Below are 19,715 nucleotides of genomic sequence, written 5' to 3'. Positions count from 1 at the left end.
AGATTTACACAGTACCAGTGGCACCCACGACGATAATGGAAGAGAAAATAGTCTAGAGGAATTCGAAATCCCACAGGTAACGCCGGAAGAAGTAAAGAAAGCCTTTGGAGCTATTCAACGGGGGAAGGCTGCTGGGGAGGACCAGGTAACAGCAGATTTGTTGAAAGATGGTGGGCAGATTGTTCTAGAGAAACTGGCCACCCTGTATGCGCAATGCCTCATGACCTCGAGCGTACCGGAATCTTCGAAGAACGCTAACATAATCCTAATCCATAAGAAAGGGGACGCCAAAGACTTGAAAAATTATAAACCGATCAGCTTACTGTCAGTTGCCTACAAACTATTTACTAAGGTAATCGCAAATAGAATCAGGAACACCTTAGACTTCTGTCAACCAAAGGACCAGGCAGGATTTCGTAAAGGCTACTCAACAATGGACCATATTCACACCATCAATCAGGTGATAGAGAAATGTGCGCAATATAACCAACCCTTATATATAACTTCCATTGATTACGAGAAAGCGTAACCTCAGCTGTCGAAACCTCAGCAGTCACGGAACCAGGGTGTAGACGAGCCGTATGTAAAAATACTGAAAGATATCTATAGCGGCTCCACAGCCACCGTAGTCCTCAATAAAGAAAGCAACAAAATCCCAATAAAGAAAGGCGACAGGCAGGTAGATACGATCTCTCCAATGCTATTCACAGCGTGTTTACAGGAGGTATTCAGAGACCTGGATTGGGAAGAATTGGGGATAAAAGTTAATGGAGAATACCTTAGTAACTTGCGATTCGCTGATATTGCCTTGCTTAGTAACTCAGGGGACCAATTGCAATGCATGCTCACTGACCTGGAGAGGCAAAGCAGAAGAGTGGGTCTAAAAATTAATCTGCAGAAAACTAAAGTAATGTTTAACAGCCTCGGAAGAGACAAGCAATTAACAATAGGTAGCGAGGCACTGGAAGTGGTAAAGGAATACATCTACTTAGGGCAGGTAGTGAGGGCGGATCCGGATCATGCGACGGAAATAATCAGAAGAATAAGAATGGGCTGGGGTGCGTGTGGCAGGCATTCTCAGATCATGAACAGCAGGTTGCCATTATCCCTCAAGAGAAAAGTGCATAATAGCTGTGTCTTATCAGTACTCACCTACGGGGCAGATACCTGGAGGCTTACGAAAAGGGTTCTACTCAAATTGAGGACGACGCAACGAGCTATGGAAAGACGAATGATGGGTGTAACGTTAAGGGATAAGAAAAGAGCAGATTGGGTGAGGGAACAAACGCGAGTTAATGACATCTTAGTTGAAATCAAGAAAAAGAAGTGGGCATGGGCAGGACATGTAATGAGGAGGGAAGATAACCGATGGTCATTAAGGGTTACGGACTGGATTCCAAGAGGAGGGAAGCGCAGCGGGGGGCGGCAGAAAGTTAGGTGGGCGGATGAGATTAAGAAGTTTGCAGGGACGACATTGCCACAATTAGTACATGACCGGGGTTGTTGGATAAGTATGGGAGAGGCCTTTGCCCTGCAGTGGGCGTAACCAGGCTGATGATGATGATGATGTTCGAAGAGGGAACATGCAACGGGAACTTTTGGCCAAATAATCTCACGTGCGATGCGTTTGTGCTTAAATTATACAGGGCATCGTTATATGATTGACGTGCCCCCCCCTCCCCACTTGTAACAAATGTTTCGGTCAGCTGTCTTACGCTTGCATTTTGTTTAGTTATCAGATAAGCTATATTCGGTTAGCTAGTTCAGTCAGTTACTTATTCGTTGATTAGTTAGTAAGTTAATTATATATGATTAGTTATTGTAGTTGGGTATTTTACAATTTAGTGAATAATTTTGTTAGTTGGTTTAGATAAGTTAAGTAATTAGTTGGTTATCCTTTGTTACTTAAATTAGTTGTGTTATTGAAGTTTGTATTGTTATTTATTATTGAACTTAGATATCTAGCTGTTCAAGTTAGCTCAGTTATTATATATGTAATCAGTTTATTTATACAATTAGTATAGTTGTATTGTATAGTTCTTATATCAGTTAGTAAATCTGATCAGTTAATTTAGTTATTTATTAGTTTGATAATTCAGTAATTACTTATTTCTTAGGTTAACTCACTAGCTTAGCTGGGTAAATTTATAGGTAGATTTCGTTACAACGGTTAGTGATTGTTTAGTTAAGTAACGGCTTGGCGAATTTAGTTATTTAGTTGAGCAAGATAGGTTCCGTATTATTGAGTTTAGTTCATTTTTAGGTAGTTTCGTTCATTATGAAATTTCTTTACGTAATTAGTAAGTTTAGCCTTTTATTAGTACACTATGTAAGGTTGGTTAGGAAACCTTGTAACTTGACCGACACGCAAGCACACAACAAATGTTGGGCTTTGTCGCTATGACGAAGCGCGCTGCCACTAGACGGAGAGAGATGTACGGTGCCAAAACTACACACGAGTTGCTAAAAGCGGCAAAGCAGTTTTATCTGCCTAATTACACAAAAATGCCATGTGCAGTCGCTCGGAAGCAACTTTAGAACGACGCAGTTGTCCCACGTGTGCCTTTTGAATGATGAATAAGGCCACTAGTAAAATTGCAAATGAGCCTGGAAAATTTGCAGACGTTTTTCTCATTCAAAATTTCGAACATTGCATAGAATCAGGGTGGTGATTTGCACGTTGTGCCGGAAATATTCCCAGGCTGATAATGGCAGTCGACCGTTGCGCAAAAGTGGGTGCACACACAGAACGCCTGCTGCGTCCCTCGGGCGTCCGCTTCGACGCCCTCCTACTCGCGCCTGCACCGCGGTGTAAGGGCTGGGCCCTTAGGGCTCAGCTCGCGGCTCTCTTGTAAATAGAAATAAAGTTTGTAACCAACCAACCAACCGTCCACTGTGGGCGCTATGTGAACCGCACCAATGGGTGGTGTCCAAAACCCGACCTCTATGGCGTGTTTTTTGGCTCCTAACATTGCGTCCGGCGCCTTCGGCCAGCAAAAGCATAGATTTAAAACGCGCATTTCAAATCCAGAGGTCCCCACGCCATACGAGGCCTGATTTTGGACACTGCCTATAGCGTTACAAGGGATGTAATCGAGAGTTCGACGGATGCCCGTCTGGTCGGGATGAACCATAACAAAGAAAGACGTACACCGATCAGATAAAAAAAAGTGTTTTTGGTCGGTGCGCGTCTTTCCTTGTCACATTGCCAGGGAATTTCGCGACCTCATCAAGAGTATTGAAGCACGCTACCGCATCACCGTGGCGTTCTTACAGCTATCTTAGAGAGCACTGTCTTCGCGACCGGCCCACGAAAACAGCTAGGCAGTCACAAGTACATCGCCCGTTCCGAATGAACGGTAAACGCTTTAACATATACTCGTGCTTCGCGTGTAGCTAGTTATACCACGACCGCTTTATCGAAATGCAACGTTGTCGTGGGCGTACAGAACTGGTTAATTTCTCACAGCCTCATCTTTGTCGCTGCAGTCAACCGAGCCTTTTATGACGAGTGCAAAATGCCGAGCTCGAATGCAGTCTGCGTCTTTTACGGGGTGCCGTGGAAGACGACTTAGTTGCCAGATCGCGCTCTGATTTGTTCGCGGTAAGGAATTTCGCAGGCAATACCGCCAGACTTCGGTCGGTCGGCGAATATCTGCGCGGAGAGGGCCTTTTAGGAGTAGTTACCTTTCCGCCGAATCGGATTCCACGCCTCCATCTGACGCCGAGTGTTTGATTTTGAACATTTTCCTGCGAGTTACAGCTGTTACTGTCTGAGGCTGGTTGCAATTTCTCAACAGAACATCAACCAGTGATCCTAAGTACCTATCTACCTATCTCTGTAACGCCGTCTGTGTTACACTCGAAGAATAATTAGCAAATATAATTATAACTGCAATATTGTTCGGCTAGAAGCGCCATTCGGAAGCATTTGAAAACTGGCTCAATGATTTTCACAACGCTCAAAGCGATGACGGAGCGCAATTTGAAAATCAATAGCAGCTTAGTTGAATGCGGCAGACTTGCTCTCGATGGGGCCTTCTCAGGTAGGATAGGACTGCAGCATTTAAATACCAGATGCGGATGGATTCGCTCCTCTTTCTCGCATGCCTCGTAGGCATTCGCGCCATCAGCTAAAATTAGCTGCTGACAATTCTAACACCAACTCAAAACACGTTCACCTAAATCTAAGGGATATCGCTTGCCTCACGTATGTTTTACCCTGCATAGCAGTTGCTGTAGTGTAAAGTTGGACACTGAAGATTCAAATCTTCAACTAAGCACTTTTCTCGTTCGCCTAGCATTATTTGCAACATATAAGAAATCAATCAGTGCGTATCTGTGCAATGATAAACACGTGCAACTGTAGGTGTACTAAGGAACCCCTGAAATTCACCTATAACGCTTGTAGAGAAAAAAGAATGGATGCCACATGGGCGCTATTGTAAAAATGTTTTAGTGAAAGAGTACACCTCCTCGTTACAAAGCTTCCAGAATTCTATGCAGTAAATATTTACAAATGGCCTTATCACATTACTATTACAAAAGACGACGTTGCTAGAATAGGGCTGCCTGCATTACTGCGGTCGGACAGGGACGATCTGGTACGGCAGTTCGCGCGGCAAGTAAGTTCCGAAAATTAGACCGCGAGACGCGCTCGCGGTGATGTGCGGAATCTTTAACTACTTTAGCAGCAACTATTGAAGAATTTAACATGACCTTACTCGTGTCCTCCAGTCAACCTCTTCTGAAAAACAAAAACTCCCCGGTACAAGGCAATGTTGCAATCTAAATCATACCTCAGTAAGTGCGATAGCGGCGGTAGCGAATGACATGCGCACAGTCTTGGCGCGTGGAGCATTGAGCTCTGTCACGAGGAGGAAGGCGCTGTAGGATGCTAGTCAACGGAGGAATACAGTCGAAATATAAACACGTCTTGTAAACCTAAATCTCTCTCTCTCTCTCTCTATATATATATATATATATATATATATATATATATATATATATATATATATATATAGACGCGCTATGTAGCGCACTAGCGAAAATGAACCTTCACTTTCCTGATCATTTTATTTACCCCTAATAAATATGATTAACTACAGATACAAATGAAAATAATTCGGCGATTCTACAAGCTTAATTGCCATCCACCAGAGTGTAGCTCCAGCAAGTTATTCGTCGTACAAGCTCGTGCGAGTGGCTTGTTGGGGTAGCTGGTACATGGTACACGTAATGGAACGCCAGCAAAGAGAAAGGACAACCAGATAGAAAACCGTGACCAAGAGACGCACGAAAAAACAGGAATGGTGCTAGACCCGCAACAGACTTCCTTCGAAACGACGTCCCGCAAGACAACACCGAGCACGGGTGACAGCGCTGCAATTCACTTTAAGGTAATAAACCTAGCTAAACGCGCCAATTTTTATCTTGCAGTGCTGTCCCGCGTGCTCCATGTCGTCTTGCGGGAAGCAGTCTCCACGAAGTTGTCTGTTAGTCCCGACACTCTTCTAGCACCATTGTTTCCCTAACAGTTTTTGCTCGTATTGTTCTGCGCTTGCTGGCATTACTTTACGTAATAGTAGCCTTAAAAGCTGACCTAGCTGCTGACTTGGCACGTCATCACTCCATCAATACATGTGTACGCTTTCTACTGGGCCATTAACGAGCTCATTCAAAGAGGATACTATGCAGAGCGGCGGCACTGCACGGCTGACGGCTCAGCGATGCGTGAGCCTACCTGTGGCAACGGCTCACGAGACAGTCCTCTGGCGCCGCTGATCCTTCGTGCAGCAGTGCGGTACCCGGGGCAGCCTGGCCGCACATCGGTGCTTCCCGAGGTTCGAATGCAGAGCCGCGCAGACCGTGGCCCGTGATACGTGCAGTGCGCGCGCACGGCCTTCTTCTTCTGCGTCTTTGCTCACGGCGAGATAGCGCGTGGCAGTTCTTTTTTTTTTTTTTTAGGAGATACTTAGTGAACCTGTACGTGCGTATTTAAAATCATGCGAATATCTACACAGTACGCTGCCACTCGGCAACTTAATTCAATGATACCCTTCGTTTACTGAGGACATTTCGACGCGCTTGCATGTTGCGTAGAAAGATGAAAAATAAGCCGGCTGCACTCTTTCAGTGCGACATCGGCGTGTTCTCGCAGTGGACGTTGCTTCGGTTTGGTTTAGCTCGTTGGCTTGTGGCATATGGTTCAACTCAATACCAGGAATCGGCAATGATTTGGGCGGTAGAACAAAAAAAAAACGGGAAGAACTTTGAAAGATCAAATTCGCAAATTAAGAAGAGGTTGAATCGAGAAAGAACATCCGCGGACGCAAAAGCACTTGTGAAGTTGTGCATGCGAAAGCATTAGTGTCCGTTTGAACGGGGCAGAGCGGTCCTTCGAATTTTGCACTGCTAGTAAGCAGCCGGCAAGCAGCAGCCGCCTGCGGCGATGGCTCCGGCACCGCGCGCCGACTTCCCAGAGCTAGAGTGAGGGTGACGTGGCGTCGCGGCCATTCCCTCTCCTCTCACGCAACACCTGGCGTGCTATTGCGACAGCAGACCCCTTTCATCCGCACTGCTTCGTCGAGGCGCCCTCGTGACTTGGCGTCGCAGCCAATGGGATTTTGGGTTCAGTTTCGCTGCTACAGACTACAGACGAATTTTTCGCTCCGTGCGCCATTTGACGCTTTCGCATGTGAATTTTAGGGCTACGTTACAAAATAGGTGCTGTTAAAATTTCTGGCATTCGCGGTGAGAAAAAAGAAACACTCCGAAAATTAACATGGCCGTCTCTTTGTTTCGCTAACAAAATTAGACATGGCATCACATACGTTCCTGTTGCTGTGTCCTAGGGCCGACGCCCCTAGAGAGAGTATAAAACTAGTGTAATGCCAAGTCCAAGCTCGCGAAGGTGACCTTTCAGAAGTCGTTTTCTTTGCATGTCAAACCTGCAGCTCTGTATAAACAAGATCTCCCATTGCTTACGGTTCTTTGCTATAATACCATTCAGGAGCCTAACCAGACCTGTGGAAATTAAAATTAGGCATTTGTTTTCGGCAACGCAGTCTGGTAAGCGAAACTTCAAATCTTCTAATAAAACATATGCACGGCCAACAAAATCTACGATGCTGAACATCGGTGCTATTTATGAAGGGTGAGTTGGCGTGTTCCTCATGAACACATTTGCTGAATTACTACTTTTCGGTGCACGTAGAGTCATCCTTGTCCGCCATAGTGCTGAGGCCAGTATTGATCATTATTGTTCTAAAGGCAACGCCCTTGTGGACACATTTTTGTCTGTTTGTTCGTTTATTTGTTTCCACCAACAAACATGTCTGTCTGTCTGTCTGTCTGTCTGTCTGTCTGTCTGTCTGTTGGGCAGTTGGTTCTTTTTTTTTTCCTTTTTTTCTGCTTTCTTGTCTTGTTTGGTTTAGCGTTCGTCCAGGTGCCAAGTACGTGAAAGTGTTTCCTGCTGCGGCTTCCGAAACACACGGAGAGACGCCACCACTCACTGAGTATGTGTGGAATGCAACACCGTTCAAAAAGTTATCAAGTGCGAATGTTGCCCTATAGCGAAATGGTTAGCACGTCCAATGTGTAGTGCACATTGCCCCATCAGTACTGCATGAACATCAGTTCGGATCGCTGTGCCGGTAGTGCTTAAGTTTTGTTAAGTGCTTGATCTTGTATTTCTGCCCAAAATGTTAACTGAATATACCGCTGCAGTTGTAGAAGGTATATCTGACCACCTACTTGTCAGTATCGATGTATCCAAAGTCTCTTCCACACCATCTGAGAAACATGTGAAGCATTCCTTCCAGGATTACTCACGCGAAAATGATGCAGCAATAATAGAACATATGGAAACATGTCTCACCGACTTTAACGACAATGATGTGATAGCTCTTTGGCGCTGTTTTGAAAACGTGTCAGTTCTGTATTGATAAATTTGTGCCTGATAAATACAAACTAGTCCGCAAACAAACACCGTGGATGACGCGTGAAATTATTCACATGACCCGCAAGGTAAAAATGTTAAAGAAAACACGATTACAACCTGATCGTGTTAAAGAATTGAAACAAAACCTTGCACGTGCAGTATGCACCTCGAAGGAACGCTACTCCAATATATCACTACTAAACTTTATTGTTGAACAGCCTGAAAAGTTCTGGAATTACTAGAACGAAAAAAAAAATGCCAGTAGCACAAAATTGCATCAATGGATCAATCATCACCGATCACAGCGTTATTGCGAGTCATTTCAGTTTTTATTTCCATAGTGTATTTTCTAATTAGGGCATTATTTCTTCCAAGGACAAAACGTTTCACCCATCCGAAGCTAATTTTATTTCATACACTGGCTTAGCTTCGACGCTAGTTAACTTAAGAACTAAATCTTTATGTGGTCCTGACAACCTTCCGAACATTTTTTTTTTGAAACGTTATGCTGAAACTATTGCAAGGTTCATTCTTATTATATTTCGTTCTTCGATAGATGCTGCAAAATTACTGGATGACTGCAAGATAGCCAGAGTTGTACCCATATTCAAGAAGGGCGACTGTTCATTGTTAGAAAATTACCATCCAATATCTCTGACATCCTCATGTTGTAACCTAATTGAGCATATTGTTGCATATCAGATTAACTAGTTTCTAGATAAACATTCAACACTGTCTAATTTTCAACACGGATTTAGAGAAGGCAATTAAGCAGTTGCTAAGCTTGTCAGCATAATTCATACACTCGCCTCATGCCTTCACAGAAATGGTCAAATTGATGCTGTATTTTTTGTTTTATGCAAAGCCTTCGATACAGTTCCACATGACAGATTATTACGAAAACTTAGACACCTTGAGCTCCCAGAAATATTGATCGCATGGATAACAAACTATCTAACAAATCGCCGCCAGTTCGTGGAAATTAATAAGCAACAGTCTGGCTGGCTTCCGGTCAACTCGGGAATCCCTCAAGGAAGTGTCCTAGGCCCATTGCTCTTTCTACTTTACATAAATGATATTACTACTTCAATCCATTCCAGTGTGCCAATTCGGTTGTTTGCGGACGGCTGCGTGCTTTTTAGAGAAATCACTTCAACAAATGATCAAACTGATTTAAATACTTCTGTAGCTGGCATTATTGATGGTTGCAATATGTGGGAAATGCGGCTTAACGCTGAAAAGACGGTCTTTCTTCGCTTCACTCGTCAGGAAGCTCCACTAACCTTTAGTTACATGTTAGGTTCGTTGTCTTTGCAGGAAGAAACAAAATATAAGTATTTGGGCGTCACAATCACTAACAATTTATTATGTAATTTACGCATTGATAATATCTGGTCTTCGGTCCTGCGTAAATTATATGTTTTGCGGCATAAACTTAAAAACTCCCCACCTAACGTAAAACTGCTTGCTAATTATTCATTAGTTAGGCCGAAACTTGAATATGCAAGTGTTGTTTGGGAGCCGTTTACTGAACAGAATATTAAATGTCTCGAAAGGGTACAGAAGAAAGCCGTGGAATTAATATATTCAAAATTCTCTCGATATGGTTCCCTATCATATTTAATGCGTGACAATGGCATCGAAATCATTGAGCAGCTAAGGCAACACTTAAGAATTCACTTTCTTTTCATGCTTCTAAATGGAGACTTAATCAATTAATCCTGCATCGTATCTGTCAAGTTCAACGTCTAGGCTTACTCGACATCATCATCCAAATTCACTAACACCTTATTTTGCACGGGCGGATGTATTCAAGTATTCTTTTTTTTACCCGAACTATAACAGGCTGGAATAACTCGTTGTTGCCTGTTTCAATTGATTGATTCATTGTACTACTGTTGTGTCTTACCACCCTGCTTAATTGAATAATGCATCGATTTTACTGTTGTGTTTAACCACCCTGCTTGGACCTGAAGTAGGTCTGCAATATGACATAAATAAATAAATAAAAATAAAGAAAGTGTTCCAGCGCTTATTAGGCTACCCTGCGTTCGTATTGACGCCGTTTGAATGTAAAACAAAAGCTGCTAAAATAATGAAATGTTTCAACATTATTCACTCTTCTCTGTACATAACTCGTTCACACATACAGCTCTTCCTACACCACGTAGACTAAGACTTCACAGCGAGAGCTACGCTCTCCAGTAGTCTTCAGCCGCCCCTTCGCTTCATGGGGACGATAAAGCCGTTAAACTAAGAACGGTTGTTCGCGTTTCTTTCTCTCTTTTTTATTTATGCTGAAAGTGCGTAATCACCCGGCGAGGTGGCGCCAAGCCTGTCCGCTTCAATCCAAACGTTTAGCCATTGTCGACTCATTGGACGACATAGTGGAAAGTGATTGATGTTGTAGACATTCCCTACCTTTCATCTCGCCTATTCGACGGTGTAAGATATATGAAGGAGAACCGGCTGATTTGATAACAATGTTCCCTTTTTTCATGATTCGGCGACGGGGCAGTTTCGTCACTTGTAAAGATGACGACACTGGGCTCTAACTCCGTGCCAGCAGCTAGATTTGGAGGGTTTATTTCGCTGCTGTGTCACAAACCGGAGTCATCGCGTCTGCCCGTATGCCGTCTGCTTCAGCTAACTTGCGCTGTGTGTCGCTTTTCATATATCAGTGTGCATAAATATTTGTCATCTTCAGTTCATGCCACAGATGCTCACGCGTTGACGTTCGCTTGCCACAATCATCCTGCATACGTGTTCTTGCTCCATATCTGCAAAATAAAACATAATGCTTTTACAGCGCAAGCTGATCCATGCAAGCGATTCCTATGGAGCTCTCATTATCTCCATACCACAGCCTCTTCTCGGTACTAGCAAATGAACCATTCGGTATGTCTAGCTTTAGTTCAAGATTTTGCGCATGCATATCATAGTATATTCATTATTTGGAAAAAAGAGCATGGATGGTTAACTTTGCAAAGAACCGTCCTTATAAGAGAAGAGCAACAAGACTGCAAAAACCAGAAACTAAACCTTCCTCAACCTTCCGTTTCGCCACTGCGTTGTTAGGAAGATAAATAAATCAAGCCCCACTAAGGAACATTCGTGCTGTTTTTTCATCGCCAAACTTGGAAAAGTGCTGAACATATCAGGTGCTGCTCTACATGCAGCTTCTTTATTTTTGTCAGGCATCGCATAGGCTTCTCGAAGCTGAAGTTGTTGGCTCAGATTTGCAGAAGGAAGTTGTAAACCATGAATGCGATGATATTCCACATACAATACATATTCGTGCCATCGCGCGAAAATGAATGCAGGTGCACTTTATTAAGTACCGTGGGCCTATGTGCATGCTAGAGGGGTGTGCTTGATCTCGAAGCACAAACGTTGTTGCTTTTTACCCGTATTTCGTCAAACTGTTTTTTGGTGGCTGCAAGAACTTCAGAGACTGTTGCAGGAAAGAAATGTATTTAGAATTACATCAACATTGCTATTATTCCTCCCGGTTCCCTTCTTGCTGCCGACAAAGATGACCGTGCTCTTGTCTTCTCACTCATTAAAGTGGCGAGCAGGGTTAGAGTAAATTTAGATAAACAGAAACCATTTAGATATCATACAAAGAATACAAAGAAAGATGATTAATTCGTAGTATATTACAAATTGGAAGATATGTGCCAGGGAACAGAAAACAACAGACTATGTATATTTCTATGTCAATCGAGGTTAGCTATGCAATAAAAGTAGGGCAACTCGAATTGGTGTAGAAGACGTAGACTCCTCCTTTCGAAATGACAGAAAATTCTAACGAAAATTACAACTAGCAGTCATAGAACAGGATTTTAATGCAAGAACCGACTGTTACTGGAGGACGTGTGACTAGTCGCTTGAATGTTTCAAATACCAATGAACCAAATGCTGAATGCTTTGGTTTTAAATATCTGTACTCATCGCCAATTATCGCGTCTATATCTGCGTCAACAATATATTTGCGTTGCGCGCGCCTCGGAAAGCAATGGCAACGCCCTTCCTTGTTACTTGATGAAGTCATGTTGCGCCCTTGATATGTAAAAACACCTCCATGACAAAGAATTTTTCCCACAAGAATGCAAATTTTGCTACCAGAACGTTATGGGGGCTTGCGCAAAATTTCCTTTGACTCTTCGCTGTAAGCCTTCCTATTTTTGGAAGCTCCAAGACATAGCGTATACATCTCCTGACCTGTAGCAGGTTTTGCTCCCATAAAGGCCCAGTGCGCTTTATAAAGTACCCTATCATATCGTTTCAAGGAATACAGAACCACTCACAAAACTTTCGCAATGCATTTACAGCGTCAAAAGATCGTCTGACACGAAAAATCGACAAAATTTAACAGGTACATTTTGCTTTGGCCTTAATGGGTTAAAGGCGAAGTTTAAGCATCTTCCAAGTTTTTGCCAGAGTGGCATGCATCTTTGTTCTTCTTCTCAAGCCTTTTCTCAAGCTGGACGTTGGCTGTTTACTATGCAATTCGGTGTCACGGGACGCACTGTACTTATGTTAACCTGGAGAAGAGGAGGAGGGCAGAAGCATTAGCGAAGACCTCTTATGAAGGGAATTAGCATAGCAGGCAGAGAACACGGCGGCATGCTGCTTGCGCTGAAGGCGAGCCGATTCACTGCATCGTTAAGGGAACAAAGCAAACACATTGGCGAGGGCCAGAGTCGACTTTCCTGTACATCTTGCTCCGTGGCCTCGTCAACAAAGTTTGGCCGTTATCTCGGTAGCCTCAGCTCCTGCGGTCACCTATAGTTCATAAACTATAGATGGGTTAGATGGAAATTATCTGTAGTATGTATTGATTGGCAATTATTCTACAAACCAGCGTCAAAGTTTGACCTGGATGCGTCGCTGTCCCCTAAATCGCCCCGAATTAGGTGAGGTTAATCCAGGCTACTCGGTGAAGCAGAGAGCCAGAGCTGCGTGCTGCAAAAAAAAATAATGCAGAAACTACACTGGATTTGCTTAATTGTGCATATGCATACCCTATAATTTCAGTTGGCCCGCGCTTAAATATTAAGATGGCCCACACACAAATTTAAGTTGGCCTGCCCCCAAATTTAAAGCTGGCCCACGCGCAAATTTCCGTTGGCTCACCTACGAACTTCCAATACAACCAACCTCCAAAGTTCCACTTGGCTCACCCCAAATTTAAATTTGCCCACTTCAAAATTCCGAGTGGGCCCACCCCAACGTTCAGTTACACCACCCGCCAACTTCAACTTTGCCCACCTCCCAATTCCTGGTGGCCAAACCGTACTGTATAAGCTCCCTCATGCATTTTCCATGGAGCCTTATGTTTCGATAAGTGGATTCCCTCTAAAAATTAATTTTTCCTGTTTAAATTGTTCTTTGTCGCTTATGAAGCTACCAATCATATACATTTACACAAGTATACAGTCTTAACTTTGCAAATAACACACTTTTCTGTCGATACAAGGCATTACACTTTTCGCGTGGTTTTTCGTGTGACGGAGCTGAGGTATTCGCCAAAGAAGCTTACGCTATAGAATACGCTGGTGCAACTACCAGGCGTGTGATGGCACCCTAATGTTTCCAGTGCGCTCGCGTCCCGAGCGCGGTTTGCTAGCAGCAGACGCTGTGGTGCAGGCCCCGCTCCTTGCGCAACAGTGTTGCGGGAGGAGTTCAGCAGGCGCTTGCCAGTCGGCGATGCCTAGTCATTCTAGCCGCCAATAGATGGCGCCAAAAGCCGATGTGCTTTAGGAAAGAAACCATTTATGATAACTCAAAGGGAGGCTCATTACTTTTCGAAGTGAGATCGGGATTCCTTAGAACACGCACCTATAAAGCGAGATATAAGAAGGAAGAAGAAGCATGTGCTTCCTGCGGTAAAGCTAGGGGAACTATGGAGCATGTTTTATTAGAATGTGAAGACGTCTACCCAGCGGTCGATTTAGGCACCACTGGCCTCCTTGAAGCCCTTGGGTTCAGAGGGAGCAATGGTAAAGCAAACATGTCCGCAATAGACATTAGTAAGAGGCGACTGGAGGATTGGTGGAAGAAAAGTAGGGAAACGTCAAAAAACGGACACGTACAAACGCACAGTTTGCAATAGGGGATCAGAAAATTTGGGCTTGGTAGTTCAGAGTGTTTTTTTTTTTCTTTTTTCATTGTTTAACCTAGGTAGGATATTAGGCAGTATAGTAGCAATAGCTTGGTTGCGCAACCCACCGCCCCGTTCCAAAGGGGTCGCTCATAATATCCATCCAAATATCCTTTAAAACACCCTCAATCTCCCAACGTAGCGCCAACCACTTCCCTCCTCCTCCGCTCGGCAGGGCCTCGACGGTGGCGTCGCCGGTGGCGTCGCCGGTGGTGGGCCTTCCGTAGCAGACGACGGCTAAGACGCTACGGGAGGAAATCCGCAGAAAAGTTCGTTCGAGCCCTGCGGAGCAGTTTTTTCAATCGAGATCTTTGTTCGTCAGTCGGTAACTGGCCTTAAGAATTTCGTGTTGGAATTGCGGAAGAAATAGAGAAAAGGACCATTACTCAAGGCGTATTTAAGGCGTAAAGCGCGCGACGTTGAGAGTTCGTGTTGCTGAAACACGACGCAAACACGCGGTGTACTCAAACACGAGCGTAATTACCAAAGTTTGAAAGTATGTGTATGAAAGTATGAAAGTATGTGTACGTGGTTTCGTAGGTTCATTTGCGTACCTGCAGGATACTTTTATTCGGCCGGCGCGTGAGTGATTCCGGCTGTGTGCGGTCAGCATTGCCTGGCAACAGGGCCGTTTTTTTAATTGTGGGGTGCTTTGGTAACCGTGACGATACATCGTTTTTTTTAACAAGTTCTGCTCCAGGAGGCCACATGTTATGGCTAACGGAAGCCTCTGAAGAGCACGTGTCATTACAATAAAGCAGGCGTCGCAAGGAGTGTTCGCATACAAAATTGGCTGTCCGCGATCTTATACCCCCTTGGCATGCACAAGCATCGGCGAGCCCCATCCAGTCCTGGTTCTAGCTTTGGTGTTCGCGTTGCCGCTTTGGTGCCCTAGAGGCGCCATCAATAATACGAAATAATGACAACTTGTTACAACCAGTAAATAAAATTTATTGAAGAAATACAATCGCGCCGAGGCGCCAACTTCTAAAGCAGCGCTAGCGCGCCCGCGCAAGTATTATGAAACGCCAACGAGGAATTTACCGGCCCACGTACGACTCTGCGATCAAAGTGCACGTTAAACATCCCCAGGCGAGCTAAATAAAGCTATCCGGAGCCATCCACTACGACCTCCATCCTAGCTTTAGTCGCTTCGGTACGTTAAAAACGTTAATCACCACAAACCAAATCAATACATGTGGGCGTACATTCGAAGCTAAAAGACTGCATCGTAAGTCATAGTGAGCATTGCAAAAGAGTCGAGAATGTGCTAACTTCTGGTGGAGCTCAAAACACACCCTGAATAAAGTCGTTTTTATGTTACAGAGCAGCTGCAGATGCGTGCATTTCACCGCAAGACGAAACTACATGAAACAAAGAGAGCCCACTCGAAAAAAAAAGTCAACCAACGCGCCAAAAACCACGCAGAGCATGAACACACACGTTTTCGAAACCGAAGGCGTGAACTAGACACAAAAGGAGAGGTTGTGAGTAGCCGTGGCCCTTACTTCACAAAGCCGCGCGTTCTTTGCCACTTCCTTGAAGTCAGCCCGCCCGATCCTGCGAATCCACACTTCTTTTTGCGTTGCGCCCGCCGGACGGCAAAGCAAAAAGCTTTTTGCTCTCGCTTTGTCTGTTGCGGCAACCAAAGGCGCAGCAGCACGGCATCGCAATCAAGTTCTCGGCCCTACAAATTCTATGACCAGTGACCAAGCTGAACACCAATCTGCCCACCAGGCTGCTGTTGCTTGCGACTGGGTTACAACAGACATTCAAACATTGTTCTCATCTCCTGTGGCCTTTTTTCTCGGCTAGTGACTTACCTCCTTTCATGTTCTACGCTACCGAAGAGCCGTGTTCGTATTCACTGAAGCCAAGCACCCGGTTTTCCTTGCGCAACGGCAAGTTCGCCTGGCCAGTGAAGCGCGCGGACAACTCTCAGTGCACGCTGTGGGTTCTCGCAGCACACAGATTCCATAGGTCTGGTTTGGCTCCTTCTCCTGAATGTTTTTACTGCAATGAACCCGAAACTATGGATCATTTCTATATAGAGTGTCGTAGGTTCAATGTGCATAGAAAACGACTTCTAGAAGGTCCCATCCGCCAACTTGGATTAGCCATTACGCTACCTATCATTCTATCTCTGGGGGCGTCGGCACTAGGGCACTGTAATAGTAACGTATCCGATGCCATATATAATCTTGTAATGGAAACAAGGAGACTTCCATGCTAATTTTCCTGTATTATTTTCCACAACAAGAAACCAAAAAAGATTAACTTCTAATTCAAAGAAACTATAGCATGAAAATTAATAAATTATTAACGATTAGAATTCATTTAATATCTCGTTTTCAGCAAAAAAAAAATCCTACTTGGTTATTTATTCTTTTTCGACCCACTGCCGCCAGATTCATGGCCGATCCCCCGTAGTGGGTTGTGCTATAACTACAGGCTCCAAACCTACCGGATTCCTGTCAGCTCGTCCAGTAGTCGGAACCATAATCTTACTTCTGCTGGGAGATACGAACAGTCTTGCTTCTGTCGGCCTTCCTTGTGTCGGTCGGTCGCAATGTGTTTGCCCTAATGCGAAGAACACTCTTACCATAACCAGCGTGCCTACTAAGTAGCGCGCCAGCGAGAAATCCTTGTGTCACCTAATCGGTCGTGGCACGGGAATTTCAGAAGTTGCAGTAGAAAAAGGTCGCCTTGTTCAAAGACTCGTCTAAGCTGTGAAACGGAGTTCTGATGAGTCTTACACAAGGAAAGCTCGTTATAGCCTCGATAAGACGCATGGTTTCTCGAACGCCTATTTAAATTCAGCAGTGTGTCTGCGGTAAATTGTGAGCGGCACAACGGCCACACCATACTGGCGCGCAGAGGCACCGACAAAAAAGAAAACAATAAGAGTATTGTTTGATTACATTGTGCGTTCAATCATACGCAGTTTGTTCTGCAGACATTTCATTGAGGGAGAGGGCCACCCTGACGCACATCCTATGGGATTGCACCAAGTTCCCCAATGAGGCTTCGACAAGTACAACGATTCCTCCGCGACTCGCGGCTGCGGCGGAATGCTACGACCACGAAAGCCAAACCTGGGCCGTCCAGCAGGTCTCGGCGGCTCTTGAAAGACAAAGGCCGAGCGAAACCGACGGAACGTTGCCCCACAGGGCGACCAACCGCGGGAGTAACACGCGCTGGAGTTGAGTAGAGACCACCCGCTGAGAAGACGTCAGGGCCCGCGTCACGGCGCCATTTAGTCATGGTGTCGTTCTGCAGGCGACTACATGAAGTTGTCTCTCTCTCTCTCTCTCTCACGGCCACACCATACTGGCGCGCAGAGGCACCGACAAAAAAGAAAACAAGAAGAATATTGTTTGATTACATTGTGCGTTCAATCATACGCAGTTTGTTCTGCAGACATTTCATTGAGTTATTTTTGTATTTATTTGCGAATTATACCGAAAGACTGATTATCTTCACAGCCCTTGACAACGAGACAAGGCCCGTCACCCAGGACCGTTGGCTGGAATCCGTCTGCGAAGATTCCTGGAACGAGAGCCGAGCAAACCTTTTGTCAGAAATATGAGGCCTACTCAGCGCGCGGCAAAGTGTGGCTCCAGGACGTGAAATGAGCGTCCTCCCATTTCACAAACTCCGGAATGTAAGCTTTGCGATCATTCTCCAGAACTTCGCAGCGCTGGGTAATGCCGTGTGAAGCCTTGCTAAACGTCCTGGAGTCTACTCACGCAGGGCGCTGGGTGGGCCGCGTGCTCCTGGAAAATGATTAGTACACGGTTAAGTGCGATGTCACACAACCAGACACTTTCCCCAAAGAAAGAAAGGCTGGCGAAACAGGCGGAATACGTAGAGACACTCTGCCTAGTCGAATATTTCCTGGGCATCTGCCGAACGTATTCTGCAGGTGCCACGGCAAGAACACGGCAAGCGCTCGTACCGAACCCCTGCTGCTGTTCTTGCGACTAAGCGACGCCCTCCGTAGTTGCATTCGGCACGTGAGCAAAAAAAAGCGCAACTCACGCACAAACGGAAGATACCACACACAACGTAGTGTACTGAACGAGGACAAGAAACCATGCGTGCGCTTACTTACTACCATCGTGAAAGACGCGACTGTTGGGTAGAGAGAAGAACATGGTGTGAGACACTTAATAAAGACAAATTGCTTGTCGCTTAGGTAAGCAACTATAGACAAGGAAAACGAAGAAATTTATGGAAACAACTGTCAAGGGTGCAGGATACACTGCATTTGACCTTATGAATCGCAGCTCAACAACCACTACGCGACCAACTTCGGCGTCCGTGGCGTTCGCCTGTGCTAGTTCTCGCGATGTTTAACTGCCATTACATTAAGATATAACACCACGCTATGCAGTTCCTCGACTGCGTTCAGTCGTAGTGAATTCCGAGACACTTGGCGCATGGGCGTAGCTTTGTTTATTTTTTTGCAACCTTACTTGGTGATTTCAGCAATTCGAGATTCGGCAGTGATTTCTGAACTCGAAATGCATTATAGCTCTGACAGCGTGGCACAGGCTGCAGTCTGTTCAGCGGAGTGGAGTGAGTCTATGTTTATCCCGCTTTTACAGCCCTCCCAGAACTCTAAGATGGGATCGGCTAAGCCTGCACAGCAGGAGTCCTTAAAGAAATATGAGAGGTCAAATGGATGTCGGTGTATGTTCGCGAGTTAGTTCTGAATAACTGGTGACGGAGTTTATTATGGTGAACATCTACTTGTTCGTCATGAAATACCGGCCTTAATTCATACTAATGAAACTTTAAGTGGGCAGTTAGACAAATCGTACATACAAAGTAACGTTTACCATGACAAAGCTTCAGAAACGTCACTTAATGAGCGGAAAGCGTCAAAAAAAGCACGTGATAATGATCCACGACTTCAAGGGAAACCGGTCATGAGGACTGTAAAAAAGAATAACTTGATATGCATATGTCCAAACCATATAACTAAAATTTTTTAGGTAGTATTGCTGGTTATGCAATTTTGCCAGTTATGCACGTTGCCTTCCAAGGCTTTTCAGCGAACCTGTACGAAGTATTGAAAATAAAGCTGGTGCGGCGCACTATTGTTCACTGTTCTCCCGAGAAATTCAAATGCGCAAGTATTAATAAGCATTCTTTCTAGCTACATCAGCGTCACCCACAGCGATGCTGATGCCCCCCCCCCCTCCCTCGGAATGATACACTACACTACGCTAAACTACATGCACACCTGCGCAGATATTTCACTCACAGTCCTGCGTGAGCAGCCTGAAGAGTATGCCGAACATTGTGACACTGACGAGCAGGAGCATGGTGGTCATCGCGAGCAAGATGAAGCGCTCCCGGGTCCGGTCGATTACGCTGCGAAAGAAATTAGTACAAGCTCGCTTGGCTCCACTCGGCGAACCGCTATCGCGCAATAGAATGGCGGCATCTGCGTGAGCCTAGTCAATTTTCTATGATGGACTATGTTGTACTTCAATAGAGCCAATGAATGAACCTAGCAAGTTTAAAGCACTTTTCCTGAGCCGTAGTGGAACAAATACTAGCAAATACGAGTAATTCGAAATTCATGACGTCACACTG

General features: G+C 44.9%; 1 protein-coding gene across 3 annotated transcripts in view; it reads right to left on the bottom strand.

Annotated features, from left to right (window-relative positions):
* LOC142574337 (uncharacterized) overlaps window positions 1–19,715 on the bottom strand; it is a 64,948-nt gene that overhangs the window by 22,060 nt on the left and 23,173 nt on the right. The window contains exon 1 of one of the 3 annotated variants that reach the window (XM_075683446.1): window positions 5,744–5,910. The exons of 1 other annotated variant lie outside the window; for it this stretch is intronic. In XM_075683446.1, the coding sequence (XP_075539561.1) occupies window positions 5,744–5,829 (86 nt within the window). In that variant the 5' untranslated portion in view covers window positions 5,830–5,910. Of the gene's footprint in view, window positions 1–5,743; window positions 5,911–19,715 lie in introns of those variants that run through there. One more of the 3 variants, XM_075683448.1, reaches the window with a different exon arrangement.

This window comes from Dermacentor variabilis, chromosome 3 (genome assembly GCF_050947875.1).
Source record: "Dermacentor variabilis isolate Ectoservices chromosome 3, ASM5094787v1, whole genome shotgun sequence".
NCBI lineage: Eukaryota > Metazoa > Arthropoda > Arachnida > Ixodida > Ixodidae > Dermacentor > Dermacentor variabilis.
Note: the sequence above shows the minus strand (reverse complement) of the source record. Positions and strands in the feature narration are given on the sequence as shown.